The sequence below is a fragment of the Tasmannia lanceolata genome, unplaced genomic scaffold, assembly GCF_043159265.1.
Source record: "Tasmannia lanceolata isolate RefF3 unplaced genomic scaffold, GAP_Taslan_0.1 ptg000012l, whole genome shotgun sequence".
Classification (NCBI taxonomy): domain Eukaryota; kingdom Viridiplantae; phylum Streptophyta; class Magnoliopsida; order Canellales; family Winteraceae; genus Tasmannia; species Tasmannia lanceolata.
In genome coordinates this window covers 16,795,429-16,817,028 of record NW_027518689.1, presented here as the reverse complement: position 1 = coordinate 16,817,028, position 21,600 = coordinate 16,795,429, and the positions used below count along the sequence as shown (strand labels likewise).

The window sequence follows — 21,600 nt, the reverse complement described above, 5'->3', positions numbered from 1 at the left end:
AACATTTGCATGATCTTCCTACAAGGCTTCATTGTATTTTGGAGGCAATTCACTGATCCCCTTTGCACACAATTGGTGGGGGCGAAATTTGTCTTAAGGAAAGCGATTACGCTATTATGTTAGGATTTTGAGAGATGGGATGAAAAAAGGTTTTCACACCACCAAATCCAATATTCAATGAGATGAGAAAGGGATTTGAAAGATTATTATGTTAGGATTTCTGTTTTACCGGGCGGGGGGGGGGGGGGGGGGGGTGGTTTACCTTTGGTGAGGAGAATCCTCGCGATAGTGGGGAGAGCTCGCAAACGAACCAGAGGGATGCACATTAGGGATGGGAATTGAAAACCAGGGTGAGCGTTATTTGGCGTGTTTATTTTTACAGGAAAGAGAGACGAGATCTAGAAGACTTAGAATATCACCTGTTTGAGGTGACCTTACGGTTGAGCGCTTTTCTCATACCGCAGTGATTTCAAGCCTTGTGCACATGAAATTCCTTGTTTTCGGAAACTTGCGACTGACATCAAATTTTAAGAGGCATGCAAAAGGTCTTACGTGACTAACGTTGAGCACGTCATATCCCCGAAGGCCCAAAAAAATCCTTTGCACTAATCCCTCCAAAGCAATCGTTGGGATCATTGTCCCAAGCCCTAACGTGAGCGACAAGTAGGTAGGATGTGTCAATGGACCTGGATGGTTCAATGGATCAAAAGGGTCCGGTTGTTAATGGACAGGATATGGGCACACCAACCAGATCCGCATGTGTCCATCAGATCCGTATCTTGAAGTCCAAAATTATTTTGGATCATGACCTAGACGTAGCCAAATTATCCAATGGAGGGTCCTAAATCCGAATGGAGGCTACCAATGTACAAAAATACCTTTTATATTTGCAATCATTTATGTCTATTTATAAGGATATTTTCATAAAATTAAAAAACTTAAAACAACAAAGCACATTTCATTTTCATGTCTTTCTCTGTATTCCCTCTTCCCTCCCCCCGAACCCTAAGCCCTACAACCTAAGTAGGATCTAGGATTCTTCAATGGACAATTCGTTATAAATAGTCCCACCAAGGGATCGTGACCAAGACATTGGTGGTACCATAGGAAGTTGATCCCATTGCCCCACGCCCCTTAATAGAATTCTCAATTCTGGGGTACTTTGGTCATTTCATACACAATGTAGAACAACCAGGGACATTTTCGTAGTTTTCTTCAAAATTAGCAGCACATGTTACTTTACCTAAACCCATATAATTACCATGAAAAAACAACTGCGTCACAAGCCTAGGGTTTCTTCGTTTAGTATTTAGGGTTTCTTCGTTAAGGATTTAGGGTTTTCTGCTCCCACTCGCCCTCTGCCCTAAAAAGCTCCATCTTCTTCGACAATGGCGGTCGGGTCTGTCTCTCTCTTCCTCTCTCTCTTTCTTATGTCTTTTCTTAGCTATTAAACTCTTCTATTTTTTTCCAGGAAGAATAAGCGAATTTCGAAGGGCAAAAAAGGAGGAAAGAAGAAAGCGTGAGTAGAAACCCCAAATCTGATTTTTTTCTAAACGTATTCATTTTTAGCGTTGATCTCCTTTATGTGATTTTCATTTTTAGGGTTGATCCTTTCGCTAAGAAGGATTGGTATGACATTAAGGCGCCCTCGATCTTCAGCGTGAGAAATGTTGGAAAAACCCTAGTTACTCGGACTCAGGGTACAAAGGTCTGTGATTTTCTCCATCTCTTTTGTCTTTTTTACTATGTTTTGTTGATCTATTTTTGCTTTTGCATTTGTCTTCTGGAGTTTTCATATGGTGTAAGCTCGTATAGTCCAATGTTTTTTTTCCTTCAAAAAGTACTGTACGGCTTACACCGTAGGATGATCCAAACCGTCCATTTGATGTGCCACAATGTAAATAGGTTGTGCTCGAAAGATCATGTCCATAGGATGATCCTAGCCCTCCGATCTATAGAGGTTTCCATACTATGCAGTTCCTCTGTAAATCGGAGGGCTAGGATCGTCCTATTACATTATTTTTTTCGGCACAACCTATTTACGTTGTGGCCCATCAAATGGACGGCTTGGATCATCATACGGTGTTATATAGATTGGAGTGCTAGGATCATCCTATGGACATGTTTTTTCGGCACAACTTATTTACGTTGTGGTCGATTAAATAGACGGTTTTGATTATCCTTACACCGTACAGTACTTTTTAAAAAATACTGGACTATACGGGCTTACACCATATAAAGTCTCTGCATTCTGTTCTGTTAAACTACTGGCTTACTGTTTTGATGTGATGTGCTGTACCGTGAATTTGAAGTTTTGAGTATGTTGATGGGGCCTTTGATGTTGTCCTTCTGTAATTTTGGTGTTCCATATTTTCTCTCATTCTCATTTTCATGTTAAGTAGCTAGGATGTGAAAAGTTAGTTGCTTGTTATTTGATAGGATCTTATCATGGATATAGGATAAGAGTTTTGTGTTAGTTTATAGAATTAGCAGGACTCTTTGGATAAGGGTTGGTGGAGTTCTAAGTGTTAGTTGGTTATATCTTTAGCAGTTTTATAAGATTAAGTCTCTTGATTCTTAAGTGTTTTTATCTGATATAAATAACTTGTAATCTTCCATTTTTCAAATCAATGAAGAAATTTATCCAGGAATTTTGTCTTTGAGCACAAAGGACTGAACCTTCCCTCAAAGTGGGTCAAGTGGTTGATCTTCCCTCTGAGAAAATCAATCAAGTTATGAATGGATTTGGGTGCGTAACATTTGACTCGTGACTAGATATGTGGAGGTTTGGGCTTGGGCTGAGTGAAATGAGGAAACCAATGCTTAAAAAAACAGAATCCAAGAAATGATAAGCAATGAGATCAATTTCATCTTATTCCAGCCATCATCCAGTGAATGGAACTAATTTTACTGGATTTAATGAAATGGGTTGATATTTATTTTTCCGTATGTGTAACTTGTTTCTGTTGCTGATGTTGGGGAACGTGGGTTGTAAGAACTGACTCATATTTTAGTTGGTTTCCTTGGAGGATGCACTGGCAATATGATCTAGGCATCTTATAGTAAATACAAAATCCACGGGGAAACAGTCGGAGAAATATTGATAGCTTGTCCTTGCTGCAATAATCTCAACTTTATTGGTGGAAAGAACCAGCCACACTTAGTGGTGAGGGCAAGAATGGACCCCATGAGTACATGAATGATATGAGACCTAATGTGGTATGCATCTGTTTGCATCCACAAATAAGTGGCTGCATTTGCTGGAAGAAATCCACACTACTGAAGGGGCGCTTTGGAAAATTTTTAAGCACTTATAAATTGCATTTCAGTATTTATTTGGAGCCTTCCTTGATGGAAGGTTTTGTTGGATTTACAAAATGATAGATCTACATGTACAAGGGGTAACTGCAAATAATGGATGCAAGCAATTTCCTTTGCCTCATTGGTTGGGAGACAGCTCCCATTCTCTATGCTGTTGTGCCTGTAATTCTTGTGATGTTTGGCATGCACTTGGTTTCTCCATTGCTAATTCCTTCATGTAAGTATGTAGATCATAGTTATCAGAATCTTCCTGCTTGGGCGGGAAGCTTGCTTTGGAAGTTAAATTCTTCTAGATTTTTCAACTTTAGAGAAGCAAGGTTCCACTTTATTAAGAGTGCACTTCCTATGTAGGTGATTATTTTTTTCTTTTCTAAACACCTGTTTTTTTCACTTTTAATAATGCTGAAAGAGTATTATTGAAGTTTAAGGAACTCGTCTTAAGTTTCAAATAAAACTTCTGTGTATCTTTGTCCTAAACATAGTTGTCAACCCGTGACTCGACTTGTGACTCGATTTCTTAATTTTATGACTCGTGACTCGTAAGAGTTTTTGAAAAGAGTAGAAATGTAGTTGAAAAAAATATCATTATATCTCAAAAGATGAAGCATGTAAAAAAAATATAACCCAATTGCACATAGATAAAGCACTAAGCCAAAAATATCCATCTATCCATAATATATACTAAGCACGTAACTTTCCAAATGTCATTCACCTTTTCTAGAAAAAGTTTTCCCTGGAAAGTATTTTCCCCTGCATCATGTTTTGATCTTTTGATTGGGTGGGGTGGGGCCCATATTCTATACCCAAGAATAGCATGGGAAGGGTCCACTATTTTACCCTTGATCTGATGAGCTGACCAACTCTATCCAAACCCATGCATACATCGTGGGACCAACTTTTTTTCGAATGGTTTGGACTAATTATTTTACACCTAATGCTATGATGGGGTGGGGCCCAATATTTAATGACCACGCCTAGGATTGGTGGGGCCCACTGTCTCTACTCAAACCAATGCAGAAAGTGGGGCCCACCATTTTACCCCTAATGTTATTGACAAGGTGGTGTCCACCGTCCCTACCCAAACCTATGCATTTGACTGGAGCCAGCCATTTTACATCTCATGTTTTGATGGCATGGGGCCCACCATTTACTAGTAAATAACTACATGCTTGTAACTTGCATGAACAAAAATAATTAAGTTTTAAGTTCTTACTTCCAAGTTTTCAATCATCAAAGCAAGAAAGCCCAGGCCCATTGACTCGATTCGACTCGTAAGAGTCATAGTTTTTTTACTCGACTCGGAGTGACTTGTAAGAGTCACCAGATGACTCGTAAGAGTTTTCGACAGAGGCGACTCGCATAGGCGACTCGACTCGAAAGCCCGGTGACTCGACTCGACTCGAGAGTTGACTCGTTAACCTTCATTAAGCACTATAATTCTATCTATTTCTGTACACTTGTTCACTTCCAATGAGGATACTTTCTTCATGTTTGACCTCTGAAGACGCTTTCTGCACACTGCCTCTTTACTTTTCTTGGAGGGTTTTGCTTTTCACTTTTCTCCTTTACAGACCCCTCGCTTTCTGTTTTGCAGTGGTTCTCTACTGCATCTTATCTACGATCCGATGCTATTCTCTTGTTGCTGCTTCCGCGTAGCAACTAGCAACTATGATGTTAATTGACTTGGTTTGTCCAAAGCATACACATTTTCTTTCGAACCTCCATCTCCTTGGGCAGGGCCTCAATCCGCACTGTAGTGAGATGCATGTGAGAAATATTTGGGAAAATTCCCTAGTAAGAGCCGGATATTATTTCCTTTTTATCATTTCTTTTCTAGCAAAGAAAGAATTTATTAAGAGAAACCAAGAAATGTTGACTGATGAGATCATAGGCTCAATAGAGCAACAGCCCAACTGAACCCAACAACAATTTCATGTTAATCTTTTTTTTTTTTTTTGTAATTTTTTATAACAGATTATTCATTGAGGACAAAAAAATAAAATAAATTTATGTTGTGGTTATTTCTCTTCTGTATTGGTTTAAGAGAACAACTTGAGCAATTGCAATTTGTTTCTGTACATGGTTGGGTTACAAGCCTTTCCTTTGCAGAGAGCTTCTCTTCTCAGTTTTTTGCAAAATAACAACCCACTGCATTATGAAAGGTTGTTTTTAGCAACAAGGGCCATGAAATTGAGTCATCTGAGTGACTTTTACCCTATTATATACGGTTGTATGATCAAATCCTTGTGTATCCTCCATTATGCCTAGTCTCCTCTGTGCATATTTCTTTTTTTTTTTTGAATGGTAACTGAATATATTAAAAAGGGGAGAGTCCAAAGGAGATCCCCCAGAAAACCCACTGAGCCAGAATTACACACAGAAAAGGAAAAAAACAAAAAGAAATTAAGGGGGGAGAAAGTCGAAAAGCTCCAAAGACTGCTTAACCACTCCCGCTTTAGCCAACTTGTCGGCGACTTCATTGGCAGATCTCCTAACATTTTGGAACACCACAGAGCGCCCGACTGTTATATCCTTTATTTCATCGAAAAATCGAAGAAATATCCAAGGAGGAACTACCGAACCTTTAAGCCACCTAATGACATTTAAAGAGTCTCCTTCCACGATAGTGTTTGCTACCCTCTCGCTCCCTAATAGAAGAATGCCTTGATAAGCGGCTCTGACTTCCGCTTCATTTGAGTCAGCAACTCCTATAGGCCCGGAATAGGCCTGCATAACTACCCCCTCTGAATTCCTGAAGACCCCCCCGATCCCGGCTGGACCAGGATTACCGAAGCTTGACCCGTCGAAGTTTAGTTTGGAAAAACCAGCAGGAGGATTAACCCATTTCTGAGAAATGCTAGGAAGGGGAATTGTACTGTTGCAAACCACTATCCGTCCCGCCCACAGATCGAAAGCCGAAACAAATTTGAACAAGGGCAAAGACCTCGCCCAGGAAATCGATAGCGCTACTGCCTTGATATATAGATAGTAAGGAGAGATTGCGCGCCCAACAAAAATCCTATTGTTTCTTTCGGACCACAGAACCCACAGTGTAGCCATTAACGAAAGTGACCATAAAACTTTCCCTTTTTTCCCTCACGGAGAGAAAGCCCACCCTTCAAAAAGATCCTTCACTTTGGAAGGGAAAACCCACGCGATATCGAATCTCGACAGAACTCGACCCCAAACCGCTCGGGCTACTTTACAGTGAATGAACAGATGATCAACCGATTCCCTCGCTTCCAAGCACATAGCGCAATGATTGACTCTAATCATATTCCTTGATCTCAAAAAATCCACTGTTTGAATACGGCCTTGAATCACTGACCAACCAAAAAAGCATATTCTTGGGGGTACCTTCATCCTCCACACTTTTGCAACAGAAAGATTGACCTCACACGGATTCATACCTTTGAAGAAAGATTTTACCGAAAAAAGACCCGAAGAATCGCACACCCATATCCTTCTATCCACCCCTGAAGAACTTAAGTAGTTACCTTCCAAGACCTGAAGTAACGAGACCAACGAGAGCAGTTCACTGTGCATATTTCTTCGCGTACATTATTCCAATGCATGGAAAATATACTTCAGTTGTGAGGTAACCTCAATTATATAAAATTGAACTTAAACCTATGGATTATTTTTTAATTAAAAGAATTATTATCTGGGTCTCACTGTCCCTAGTATGGATTAAAGTTTCAATCTTCGCCCTCTTCATAGGACTGACCTAAAACATATATGTCTATGTTGGGAACTCACACACACACACACACACACACACACACACACACACACACACACACACACACACACATATATATATATATATATATATATATATATATATGAAGGCATGCCTTTGTGTATAGATAAAAGCCTATGTTGCATAAATATGGGTACAAGTGTCGGAATCCAACAAGTGTATCGAGTGTCGGATTGGCAAACCCTACAACGAACGATTTTTTAATTTGACATAATATTTAAATCAATTCTCAATTTTTAACTTTTGCATAATAATATGATTATAACAAGTAATATCTTAAAAATTTAAATACAGTTAAGTAGATATAATGTTTTATTTCCATTTAAGAAAATTACTATTAGGATGGGTAAAACTGAAAACATGTGGTAATTGTGAAGATGTGGTAGTACTATTTGAAAAAAATAAAATAAAAATGATTTAGGTGTCTCAGAGAATCTTAAGGTATTAGTGTCCGAGATGTGTCCGACGTGGGTGCTTTGCCCATTTAGAAGAATCCATGTAACATGGATAAAATCAGATGTTTCAAGGTTTTAGTTATCAGTATCAGTATGTTGATATTCGTTTCGATCGTGATGGAAATAAAAACATGTCTATTTTGGATGGAAATCCTATAAAATCACGAACACGCATGGAAACATATCTGAATGATGGACATTTAAGACGAAATTTCAGAAAGTGCTAGAATAAGCACAAATACACATTAAAAAAACTAAATATTTACGTGCTTTCGTACATGTCTGAGAATTGAGTACATTTCACATGTAGTTCTTATAAATATTTATACATTATACGTAGAACACATTTTACATACAGTTCATCAATTCATATAAATCAAATTATGCAACACGTATTGATATCGTATACCACTATCGTACTTACAATTTTAGTTTTGGTATGCGTTTCGGTGGGGATGGAAACAAACATATTTCAGTCGTTTCTTTTCAGCTGATGTAGAAAGTTAAAACACAAAATATTTGCATATATAGATAAAGGCATGTATCATAGAAATTGTTTTGAGCATCCTTTTTGTTCACTTTTCCACTAAATGTGTTATTAAATTAAAAAATGTGAGTCATATTTCAGTCGAGGAGAATACGTGGTTTACCCTTTTGTAGCTAAACCTTCCAAAATGAAGATATGATCTTCAAACGTTTGGATTTGGTGTTCTGATTAGTAAGCATTTGGACTTGGTGTTATAACTAGGAAGCATCTACCTTTTAAGTTGAAATGTCATACATGTGATAGCTTGCTTCAGATATGTGATACCCAGATACTAGCACAAATGTGGAAACATATAATGGAGAGCGGAATTGGACTCTGCATTTTTTGAAGTCTAGGACATTTATATTCATATGGGCATGCCATGTGATTCAACACAAGACCCGAGCAAAAAATTACAACTAATGGAAGTTTATTTTAGATAAAGGAATTATCAACACATCGATTATGATTATAGTATAGCATTTGCAGGACACATATTCAAGATTAAAATTTCAAACATTCAACACTATTAAAGACTAAGCATGATAGCTAGTTGAACGAGAGCACTTTTTCTGTAGCTTGATAACTAATTTGGCAATATTAGATACGTAATTGAACGAGAGCACTTTTTTTATGCGATATGAGATACCACATACCGGTTTTGGTGTCATTGTGTTGTCAATTATACATTGATTATCCAAGTATAATAACTTCTGATTTTACATCTGGAAATAACTTCTGTGGCACTTCCGGTAGTTGGTTGGGACTGTATGGTCGGAGAAATGTGACTACCATTACCATTAGTCACAGTTCATGTGTTCCTCCATTCTTGACTCTTAACAGAATACCCATGGATTATAATGTGGAAAATCCAATGTATAACAACTCGTTGACTTGCTCGGAACTCGCCTGAGTTGACTCCCTTTTACCTTGGTCGCGTTTCGCATTGCACCGCATCCGCATTCCGTGTTTTGCCCTACAGAGTCAATAACAACTCCTTTGACTCTTCCCAGTTATGACCGTGTCAACCCCGTCAACCTCGTTCTTGGCTGCGTCTGCGCCGAGTCGACAAGGATTTTTTCTTGTCTGTGTTCAGCTTCACATCTGCGTTTTTAGACACTAGGAAAATCCAATATGGTTGTCTAGAACTGATTGGTTTCTGCCTTGCAGGATTATTAGATGATGCAGTTGTTGAATAATGTGGCACCCGTAAAGTGGTCTCCCTGCTAGTTTTATTTTCTTTGGAAATAGTGCACACTTTACAGTAACCTCTCGGACTCGGTAAATTTTTTTCCTAGTGGCTGGTATAGGAATTCCTTAATATGTCCATGGCTCCATGTGAAGGGCTCATATGCTCATCACTCACTTGCCTATTTTTTTGTATCTGGTGCTATTCATGGTTGTTCTTCTCATGGGCGACACTCAAGTCCTTATTTTAAATAAGTAATTTCTTGCTACTGTTCAAATACTGGCAGTAGTTCATGCAGAGGCCAGTTTAGTGGCTGTTTTTCTTTTCTGTTTGCTGGGACAATTTATACTGTCTTTTTGGGCTTTTCTACTCATTCATTATAAAAGCTCCTTCATTTCTTGTACACCTAGTGCTCTTTCATTTTTTAATAATTAAATTGCTACAAAGAAGAAAATAGGGAGCCGAAATTAAATACCGTTAAAAAAAGAGGAAAAAGGGAGCCGATATTAACATTCCCATTTTCTAATGTACATCATTGTTATGTTGTTGTTTTACCAAAGAACCCTTACTTCTCTTTTGTCATCCTTCGCTCATCATCCCTTATCCTATCATCTCTCCCTTCCAAACCCTAACCTTCAACTCCTTCCATCTCTAACTCCCACATGTTGAAGCCTTCTCGGCGACTTTGGTGGCAATTTTTTTGATTTTTATAAGAGAATAGGTGATGCAGATAATAGGCCAATAAGTGGCATATTTGCCCATTAGGATTTCTAGGCATTTATTTTCCATGTTATTTAGAATTAGGAAGTTTAGTTTTTTTTGGAATTCTTATTTTAGTAGGTTTCTATCTTTTAGGTTGTTAATTGCCTATTTATGCCTCTTTACAGCTTATTTTGTAACTTTTGATGATTATTGATATTGAATAAAGATTCTTCTCCCTCTACTTCTGGTTTTCTTCTTCTCTCTTCTGATTTCTTCTCTTCTCTCCCTAAATTCGTCTATTCTTCAGGTTATTTTCGTCTCTTCTTCCCCTATTCTTCTAATTCTATCCCCTTTTGTCTATTTTCTCCCATTTCCTCAATTTTTCTTCACGGTGCTGCATCAACTTGGTATCAAAGTGAAAGATCCAAGATCGTCTTCAACATCCCACCCTAGCACCCTCAAAGTTGCCACACTAAGATTTGGATTTTCTGAAGTAAAAGCAATTATTGCTGCTTGTTCTCACGCAAGAAGTGATCTGGTAACAGCCCCTTCACTATTTGTTGTCACAACCCGGACAGAATTCCTGAAAACCTTTTTAGTAGCCCATACGTCTGCCCAGAAAGATCCACATCTACATCAAATTTGCATCACCTCCTTGCTGCACAACTAGACACATTCATCAAATCCGTTCCATAAAACACCCCAAAAATTCCTTGCTGTTCACGTGAAAAACAACCAAAACAGCCTCATAAGACCCATCTCCTAATTCAACCCATATCTTTGTTGGTTTTGTTTTCTGCATAAGTCCCTTGTTTTCAGCCTTTCCTTCATATCCGAAACCTCCCTACGCATGTTTTAGGTGCCACCTCTCTCCCACTGTGTCAAACCTAAGGCCTAAACCCACCTTCCTGGAACCTAACGTCACAGTCCCTTTGCATTGTCTTTATTTATTTATTTTCTTCTTTTGGTTTGTAACTGGTGACCCACCCGAACACAATAGTCTTGGTGGACCACTAGTTGAAGTGGCTTGTCTCCCATTGGTTTCTGGGTTGCGTAGCTGCTCCCAATAGTAACTTGCATATAAGATAACAAAAAAAGGGTTTTCTAAGAAGGCAAGTTGGCAGTGAGCAAAAGAAAAAAAATTAGGAAAAGAGTTTACCTTTTTTGGAAAGTTACTTTTTCTTTTCCTGTTTTATTTGAGTAAGTTAAAAAGGGCCAAAGATACTCCCCTCACTCCTTTTTGCTTAGTTACTCACGTGACCTCTTGAGTAGACAAAAAAGAAGAAGAAAGAGTCACGTCACAGTGACTAAAGTTGATGGTAACTTTTGGAAAGACAACTTTCCACCCCCTCTTTTTCTTCCCTTGGGCACCCCTTCCTAGTTAAGAAACACCAATTACCCCCCCCCCCCCCTCTTTTACCTTTTGGCACCCCCGCAAAATAAAACGAGAAATTTTGTTTTTTCTTTCTCTCCCATCTCCACTTGTCCATCCTTTCTCTCTCTATTTTCGAGTTATTTCCGCTCGAGTTTGGTTCACGACGTCAACACGGAAGTTGTTCTGTGTGACTAGCAACGTTCATCTATTTCCGTTTCAGCAGTACACAACGACATTCAACACAGTTTCAGGAGCCATCTCAGCCGTTGATCGCGTCCCTTCTTCCGATCATCAGCTTTCACTCATCCGATTTTAGATGCGCGATAGACGTTGTGCTTCTTTCGACATGCCAGACAGATTAGACAGTTGATTTCAGTTTTCGACATCGATCCCTATGCCTCCACCATTTATTCCATTTTTTTATGGGTACGACGAAAGCTATTGGAATGGACACACTCCCTTTAGCTATTATGAGGATGCATGTTTATAGTGGATTGATGCTCTAGACGCATACAATGAGTACAATGACCATGATTACCAAGCGACTATCTACTGGGCTAAAGAAACTGTGTGACGACAAGCCCGATGCTCATGGGACCTCATGGAAACGTACCGTCGTAGAAAAACAAGTCTCCAATCTGTCATTGGAAGGATGTTCGTGATTTTTTATGGCTCTTTATACGCTCCACTACTACGGAGATTGAAGCGAGAAGAAGCCGCTCGACAAGAAGCAGCAGCCCGTCGTGCACGCGAAGCTAAAATTGAAGCTGGGAATTTAGAGCGTCGCATGCGTGAGTCAGATTTGCAGAGCTGCTCTACTACTTCATCTGTCTTACCCGTTACTGATATTCTTACGGGTCCAAATGCTAGTACTGATGAGATCATTGTTGTTGAGCCTTTGATTCCATCAGATTCAGACTCTGAGATGGACAATCCAGAGTTAGAGACTCAGTTGATTGCTGATATCGACATCGTTGCGCATGATGCTTATGAGATTTCTGCCGCACCGATTGCCAATCATCTAGAGAGTGAGCTTCACTCTTCTGAGGCAGATATTGTGGCAAATCCACGTGAGGCTGATTGGTTGCCTGAGTCCAAGCCGAGTGACAAGATCGTTGAGGCATTACCAGAGCATGCACAGCACGAGCTGATCATTGAGGATGCCGATTCCATATCATTACATGAGTACACTGATAGCATTGCTTCTTCAGTGGATGCCCCAATCAAGATGATTATGGAGGTCGAGCCTACCAATTTCAGTGCACAAGATGACCATCTTAATGCTGATCATGGATTGATACTGCCTATAGCTGTTTTGCCGATCCAGGAGGAGTACGTTGCGATCTTCCCAGCTAGTTTACTTCTCCAGCGCAGATTCTAGTTGCATGAGTCTACATGGGCACTTTCTTCCTTCTTCTGCCGACCTTACAGATGCTTCTCCCGATTGTCTTGAACGTTAGACATCATGATTGCTTCCGCCGGATTACGCGTTCTACTACTTTAGTGGATTGTTTACATCTTTGACCCAGGTGGACTAGAACTCGAGGGCGAGTTCTTTTCAACCGGGGGAGAATGATGCAGATAATAGGCCAATAAGTGGCATATTTGCCCATTAGGATTTTTTGGCATTTATATTCCATGTTATTTAGTTTTTAGGCTTTTATTTTCCATGTTATTTAGAATTAGGAAGTTTAGTTTATTTAGGAATTCTTATTTTAGTAGGTTTCTATCTTTTAGGTTGTTAATTGCCTATTTATAGGCCTCTTTACAGCTTATTTTGTAACTTTTGATGATTATTGATATTGAATAAAGATTCATCTCCCTCTACTTCTGGTTTTCTTCTTCTCTTTTCTGATTTCTTATTTTCTCTCCCTAAATTCGTCTATTCTTCAGGTTATTTTCGTGTCTTCTTCAGGTTATTTTCGTCACTTCTTCCCCTATTCTTCTAATTCTATCCCCTTTCGTCTATTTTTCTCCCATTTCCTCAATTTTTCTTCACGGTGCTGCATCAATAGGGCTAGGATATGATTAGGCATCCAGAGGATCCACGAATTTGGTGGTGTACACAATGGGAGGTGATTGTGTTTTTTTTTTTGTGGGGGCGGGGGGGTACTGTATCCATCTGACGGGCCTACAAATGGTGGCCAGATTGGTATAACCACTGCTGAATAGCTCTGAGAGGGCATGCTTGATTAAAAGTCAGATCTTTTTAGAATTTAGATCCTTAAATCTACAAATCTCAATTTATCGCCAGCAAAATTCTGTGGAAACACACACACGTGCGCACACATTGCTTCTCCTAACCTTGTCGCAATGGTTTTGCTGTGGCATGAAACCATCTCCAGTGGCTTTGTGGGTGGAGAGAAAACTCATCTGACTAGGACTTTCCTTGTCTTATCTTTGCTTGTCAATACTGAGACTACTGCAGATATCGTTAAGATGTTTCCACTTTACTTATTTTTTGTTTAGTTGGCATAGGATTTGCAAGGGTGGGTCATATTTTGCTAAAATTAAAAGAGAGAAATTTCTCTTTGTGGAGGAAATGCTGTTCAAGAGCAGACACTCTCATCTGGCGCCAACACCAGATTTCTTCTTGGTGTAGGAAGAACTGGGCTGAATATTTGTCTCAATGCTGGTGGAGGAAATAAACTTTATCCATGGCTTTGGTTCTGATCTGCATCTGCAGTGTGGGGATGTAATCCAGCGCTCCTAGAAGAAGCATTAGAAACAATTTCTGGTACCACTAGCCATCATAGATTACCGTTGTCCTCTTCTTTGGCAAATGGAAAGTTTACATTCAGTTTATTTGGCTACTCTTTCTTGCTATTTGCTTATTTTCAATCTGTGCCCCATGAGATGAGAGGGGAGGGGAGATGATTTCCGGGATGACATCTATTTGTTCTTGCTTATTTTGAATAAATGCCCGAAGAAATGGCTTGGAGACAAGGAGATACTTGGGAAGAGGTAAGTGTGGGAAAGAGTTGGGGGGGGGGGGGATGATTTCTTTCGTGTTCTTCCTTATTTTCAATAAATGCCGCTTGAAAGGGCTTGGAGATAGGGGAATACTTGGGGAAGGGGTAAGTGTGGGAAACGAGTGGTGTGGGCTGAGATGGGAGTGGAGAGAATTTTTGGGATAACAAGCATTAGGCTGAACATGACAAAGTAGCATTGGTAGTAAGGATGCATAAGGAGATACTTGAGGTCGGGGGTAATGGTGAGAGAGAGGAATGGAGGATTTAGTTGGGAGGGTGGAAAGTTTTTGGGATAATGAGTATTAGGCTGAAAATGACAAAATAACATAGTAGTTACCAAAAGACAAAAAACGTATGACAAGCATTAGGTTGAAAATGACAAAATAGCACGGTAGTTACTAAAACACAAGAATACAGAGGGGAGAGATATTTGGGGATGGGGTAATAGTGGGAAAAGGAAGGAGTGGGAGCTTTGATGGGAGGGGAGTGTATTTCTGGGATGACAGGGGGAGATGATTTTTGGGATGATGTCTTTCGTGTTCTTCCTTATTTTTAATAAATGCCGCTTGAAAGGGCTTGGAGATAGGGAGGGTAATACTTGGGGAAGAGGTAAGTGTAGGAAATGAGGGGTGTGGGCTGAGATAGGAGGGAGAGAATGTTTGGGATAACAAGCATTAGGCTGAACATGACAAAGTAGCATTGGTAGTAAGGATGGATAAGGAGATACTTGAGGTCGGGGGGTAATGGTGAGAGGGAGGAATGGAGGATTTAGATTGGAGGGTGGAAATTTTTTGGGATAATGAGTATTAGGCTGAAAATGACAAAATAACATAGTAGTTACCAAAAGACAAAAAAACGTATGACAAGCATTAGGTTGAAAATGACAAAATAGCACCGTAGTTACTAAAACACAAGAATACAGAGGGGAGAGATATTTGGGGATGGGGTAATAGTGGGAAAAGGAAGGAGTGGGAGCTTTGATGGGAGGGGAGTGTATTTCTGGGATAGCAAGCATTAGACTGGTAATTAAAATATATCATGGTTGTTGCTAAAAAGAATACATATAAGAGCTGCTGAAAACGGAAATGCCTACAGTTTGAAGATATTCTGAACAACTTCTGCATGTTTCATGTTTTCTCTTGTTTCACATTTTCTGGTGCATAAGTGAGCGCACACAAAATGCATTTATTTATATCTTAAATGCATTGTCACATGCTTTTTACGCCTATTTTGATTTCACGAATTATTTATATTCTGTTCAGAGCAGCCAAGTTTGATTCCGAAGTTCAACTTGTTTCCTTCTATTACAGATTGCTTCCGAAGGTCTCAAACACCGAGTGTTTGAGTGTTCCTTAGCTGACCTTCAGGCTGATGAGGATCAGTCGTACAGGAAGATCAGACTGAGAGCAGAAGATGTCCAAGGAAGAAATGTCCTCACCAACTTCTGGGTAACCATTAAATTTCCGTTTTCCCATTGTTCTCTATATTTTGCTTTACACAATTTTGCTAATCCAATTGGACAATGTAGGGAATGGATTTCACAACAGACAAGTTAAGATCACTAGTCCGCAAGTGGCAGACCTTGATTGAGGCACATGTAGATGTTAAGACAACCGATAACTATGGTCTGAGAATGTTTTGCATTGGATTCACCAAGAGGCGCCCCAACCAGGTTAAGCGAACCTGCTATGCACAATCTAGCCAAATCAGACAGGTGAATCCAAACCCATTTGCTTTTGCACATATTGGAACATTTGAAACTTTTGTGTTGGTGTTTAGCATTTGGATGCTTTATTTTTGTGTATATATCCAATTGTGGAACAGTGGAGAATATATCGGATTGGGATAGACATCTTAATACTGATTATTCAACATATATTTGTTATCATTCAAAATAAAATCCAACAAATATTTGTTATACTCCTAAAACTCATTTTTTGGTGCTGTCAGATTCGCCGGAAGATGAGGGAAATAATGGTCAACCAGGCGACTTCTTGTGATCTGAAGGAGCTGGTACAGAAGTTCATCCCTGAAGTGATCGGAAAGGAGATCGAGAAGGCAACATCCAGTATCTATCCTCTGCAGAATGTCTTCATTCGGAAAGTCAAGATTCTAAAGGCCCCCAAATTTGATCTTGGAAAACTGATGGAGGCATGTTCACTTTTCCCACACCTTCAAAATCTCTCTCTCCCTCCCTCTCTCTCTCTCTCTCTCCCTCTCTCTCTCTCTCTCTCTCTCTCTCTCTCTCTCTCTATATATATATATATATATATATATATATATATATATAAAATTTTCCTTTAGGTTATAAAATAACTGAACCGACACTAGATATGCCTTGGAAATCAAGGTTTTAAATTTCAACCAAAATCCGAAATTCGGATTTCGGTCAAGACCGAAACCGGAATCCACAAAAACCAAAATTTCGGAAATTCTGGAGAAATGCATTTTTTTAAAATTTTTTTTCAAGATATTGGCCGAAATTACTGAAATTTCGCTACAAAAATGAAATTTGTTTTTTTTTTACTGAATTTCGGCCGAGTCCGAAACCGAAACCGAAATTTAAAACTTTGTTGGCAATATAATTGTTGCAATATATGTTTTTTTTATAAATATGTTAGTGAATGAACTGGAATGAAGAAAACATGCTGAACTAGATTTTCTAGCACCTACAGAGATTTCTGAGCAATTTAGGGCCCGTTTGGATGCCGAGAAGATTTTGATTTTGATTTGTCACATTTGCAGCCCTTTTTGCGTTGTGATTTGGATCCAGATCAAATCCTTGGATTTCCAAATCAGCGACTGACAGTGAAAAAATCAGATTTCCAAATATGCTGTGGAAATAAGTAATTGGAAATCGATAGATCTGGCAGTTTCCTTCACCCTCTTTGCTCCTCAACCTCTTTCCCTCCGGTTGGAACTACCCCTTCCCTCTCTTTCTCCCTCAACATGAGTCTTTCATAATGGAAAGAAAGATACCACTGCTTCGCCTTTTTATTGGACCGCCGGCGCGAACACAGTGGTCTCTTACCAGGACCAGGAACCAATTCAAATTTGGATCTTCAAGCGGGAGTCTCAGTCAGATTCACTCTACTGTGCCACTGATCCATTGATAATCTACTCCATTCATTGCCAAAAACAAGGTGGTTTTCTTTCAAGCCACACTGGAGATAGGGGAGGGAGGTGTCAGCCTCTCTCGTAAGGCGCTAGGGTTGGTTGGGTCTTTTACTTTGACCGCTGCTGCGGTAGCTGAAGAATCCTACTGGGACAGAAGTTAGTGCTAAATGAATAAATTGGTTAATCCTTCTATGGATGGGAAGGATAAGAGGCAGCATCGGTCAAAGACAGCACCTGAAATTCGCCCTTACGAGTGTTAGTGTGGTTTTCAAAACTGAATATGGCACTGTGGTTTTCACAACTGAATATGGCACTTCAAACTAGCCACTCACATCAGACAGTATATCAATCACATTATATAGGAAAGACCTGCCCCTAGAACCGTCACAGTCAGGCAAGCCAAAAAGAAAGAGCAATCATAATCATAGCCTTGCCTTCAGTTAGTTTCATATGGCCAAGGTTCCGAGCGAGCATCTACGGAAAGTGAGTTCTGGTTGCTGAGAGAGAGAGAGAGAGAGAGAGAGAGAGAGAGATGGGGGTGGGGGTGGGGATTGGTTCTCCAGTTTTCGCAAACAAGTAACGTAGGCACCGCTACTGGAAAACTAAAGCTCTTCCTTCCTATAGAAGAACGTAATCAATCGCAGCTGAACTCTCCGAGCTTCATACAATAAGAATAAGGCACACCAAGGTCCGCTTCCACAACTCTCCAGCGTCTCCTTCGTTCCTTAACAGAACTCCGTTATTCTCCTGCGTCTCCTTTGTTTTTCATCCCCGGCTAACTCCGTGCCAGCAGCCATGGTAAGACCGGGGTGAGGGAGTTGAAAGTAAGTCACCAAAAAGTGGCGGAATGCTCTCGAAACCAATTCACTTGAGTGACAGAGACCCACTATTACCTATGGATTAACATGCCAAGGCTTCTAAAGATAGATGGTTTACTGGCAACTCTTTTATTTGGCAAATGGATTCTTCTCCTCGCCAGGTTGTTACTATTCTCTAATGGCAGAGAACAGAAGCTCAGAGTTCAGGTGTTGTTATCGACTCTTGCCCTGCTATTGGCACGAGAGAATGACTTTTACCAACCATAAATACGATACAATAAGGCACTCCCTTGCCCCTCGGTGAACAACCACAGCCCCAAGCCCGTCCACTAGCTGCTGCAAGTCTTTCCATTGGCCAAAAGCAGTATGTTATTTCTTTCACAGGTGTAGGCTTTATGAAACTGAACTACAAAAGGGTCTGATTCTTCTGATTGAGGGATATTTAAGCAATTTGGCATATACCCGAATGCGACCACCGTTCATGGGCCTCGATAAGATGGGCGTTCTGTCATCTTCCTCATTGTTTTCGCGCATGCTCTGGGTCAGGAATCTTTGGTCTTGTCTTTTGCATTTCCGCTGCCTGCGTTCTTATTCGTGTCCGTCCGTATCGCAAAGCTGGTCGACACCAGGTTTTTATCCCTCTTAGAGCTTTGAACTGACAGGCCTATGATCATTTAGGGGGAATTATTCTATATACCTGGTGCGCTTGTTTGCGTCCAATCCGGAGGTGATGACCGCTGGAAGGAGCTAGAGGCGAAACAAATAGTCCACGCTTGAGGTTGCACAACCACCGGTCCCTGCTTGGTCACTATGGTAGAGTTCCACTTCACAACCATGATTCCAGCTCACTTCATTGTATCCTGTAATCAATACCATTCAGTTTTTGTTTCCCCGAATTGCTAGTATGAGGAACCTTGAGCGGGGTCGAAGCAGCTTGGCTATGAGAAAGAGTAGTCCGTAGCTGGATAAGTTGGCTGCTGATACGAACTAAAGAAGAAGTGGAGTTTATCATAGCTGACCGCACCATGAACCTAGCCCATGCACCCACTGCACGAGTTGAATACTACTTAGTAAAATAGAAGGGCCAACCTGAGAGCGAGGCAAGCTGGGAACGGGCCAGTGGTGGCTTCGGCCGCTTGGTGGGAATAGGTTATTCCTCTTCTGCACATCCTGAGCGCCATGCTTTCGTGTGTGTCCTTAGGGCGGTGAGAGTGGCTTGTAAGAGTATACCCTCACTAACCCTAGGGTTCTGACCCTCTGTGAACGTACCAGCCTTTTGCAGTTTGGTCATCAGATCTCTCCCGAATCACAGCCGGGCGCTCCACACCCAGTCCCGATAGGACGGACTGGACATGTAGAGTTGAGTGTCAGCATAGAAGCCCTATAACAAATATAGAAAACTATTTATTTAAGTGTTTTTTTTTTGTTATAGAGGGCTTAGGCCAACGCTCATGGCGGAGGACTGGGATACTCGATGCCTCGGCTAGGAGATCTATATTCATTACACCTGGCCCGACGGGTATGGATCGAAGTAGGAAATTATCCATGAGCCCGCCAGCTGCAGAGGGGGTTCAATTCCCGTTATACGAGTGGCACAGGGAATTGCCTGGAAGCTGCTTTCCGAGAAGACGATTAAGTTGGACGTCAAGTTGCTGCGTACGCGAGATGCGTAATCTTCCTTGTCTTATAGTAGAGTAGAGGTCAAGCTGCGGGCTGGATCGAAACGGTAGCACTAGGAGCTCTTCGGTTTATGGTTCTTGTTGTTTTTGTCAGAGGTAATTGATTAGGTGCTGAAGTGATTCAGAAGCAGAGTGCAAATGAATGTTACAAAAGACTTGATCGAAGGAATTATACAAGTATGGTGGGAGGCCTAAAGTCCTTCACTCTGCTGATCCTGAAAAGTGGCTTTCTACATAAGTGATCAAGGTTCTTAGCCAACCGGAGACCGCCTTTCGCTGAAAGCACCTTTGGTTGCGCGAAGAAGAAACTCCTCCTTGTTTTTTTTCTTCTCTTTCAGATCCTGGCCTTGGTATAATTCGTCTTTGATTGGGATTCGGGCCGTTTGGATACTTCATATTTTGTATTTGGATTTTGAATACAAAATGAATAGATCCGCCAGCTCATGTTAAGGGAGACAGAGGGAAGGGGGTAGTTCCTATCGGAGGGAAAGAGGTTGAGGACCAAAGAGGGTGAAGGAAACTGCTAGATCTGTGGATTTCCAATTACTTATTTCCACAGCATATTTGGAAAATCTGATTTTTTTCGCTGTCGGTTGCTGATCTGGAAATCCAAGGATTTGATCCGGATCCAAATCACAACGCAAAAAGGGCTGCAAATGTGACAAATCCAAATCAAAATCTTCTCGGCATCCAAACGGGCCCTTTCTGAGTACTCAATGATTGTTTTTTATGATCTAAAAACACCACATTACCTCTTCCACTCCACCTCCTTTAGCGAGTTTTTCAGGAACTTGATCAAGTTTTTTAAAACTCTGCACATTGATCTATTTTCTACAAGCATTTACATTTTCATCATTATTTTCGATCAAATTCTCAAAGAGCAATCGTCTTTTTTACAACTTCAGAGTCCTCTAGGAAAGAACTACAAACTACTCGTTGTAAAATAAAGAAAAAGTAGCAAGATATACTTATCCTAGAAGGCTGTTAGAAAGACAAATATGCAAAAAATTTGAGACTTCTGTCAAATGAATTATCCTTGTTATATGGATCATGCTGGATAGTTCCTGCTTATTGGTATTTTGAGATGTTCTTTTGGTGCTGCGTGCTTGTAGGTTCATGGTGATTACTCAGAAGATGTTGGAGTGAAGGTGGACAGGCCTGCCGAGGAGGCAGTGGTAGAAGAGACTGAAGTTGTTGGTGCATAAGGGAGGTGAAGTGTCTTCCCCCCCCCCCTTCAATTTTCATGAAGAGTTTGTGCTAGGGTTCTTTTTTATTAATCAACAAGATTGCATGATGATATTAATTGTGGAGAAGTTAAACATTTTATTTAGCTAGTTGTATGAATTTTTTGTTTTGGAACTCAGGTGAAAACTGCATTCTAATTTCCTGCTTGATGATGTTGTGGATGTCTTGTAATTTGTACTAATAAGCACCCATAGGTCACATCATATTCCTAATTTCCTCCCTATATCTGGCCTGTTCTGCATCTCTTAGAATCCTGGCGGTTTCCCCCTGCCTGTATTATCACTTTTTTCCCTTTTTTTTGCAAATTGACTCTTAAGACTTAAGACTCAGATGACAAATCTGTGTGAAGGAACTGTGAGGCCCTGTTTGGATTGCTGGAATTTAGTAACTTTTTTACCCATCATAAAAAAAAAAATCTGAACAAACCATGTTCGATTT

General features: G+C 40.3%; 1 protein-coding gene across 1 annotated transcript; it reads left to right on the top strand.

Moving 5' to 3' along the window:
• Positions 1–1,251: 1,251 nt before the first annotated feature.
• LOC143887658 (small ribosomal subunit protein eS1) lies at positions 1,252–21,309 on the top strand. Its single transcript, XM_077391774.1, has 7 exons — positions 1,252–1,399; positions 1,472–1,519; positions 1,603–1,708; positions 15,614–15,751; positions 15,832–16,017; positions 16,254–16,454; positions 21,030–21,309. Exons 1-7 carry the CDS (start codon positions 1,389–1,391, stop codon positions 21,120–21,122), a joined length of 783 nt encoding a protein of 260 aa, XP_077247889.1. The 5' UTR covers positions 1,252–1,388; the 3' UTR covers positions 21,123–21,309.
• The last annotated feature ends 291 nt before the right edge of the window (positions 21,310–21,600 follow it).

Bases quoted from the DNA above. Each gene is read 5' to 3' on its own strand.
- LOC143887658 (XM_077391774.1), top strand. The intron at 15,752-15,831 runs GTAACCATTAAA...TGGACAATGTAG, and splicing joins ATGTCCTCACCAACTTCTGG to GGAATGGATTTCACAACAGA. The intron at 16,018-16,253 runs GTGAATCCAAAC...TGGTGCTGTCAG, and splicing joins AATCTAGCCAAATCAGACAG to ATTCGCCGGAAGATGAGGGA.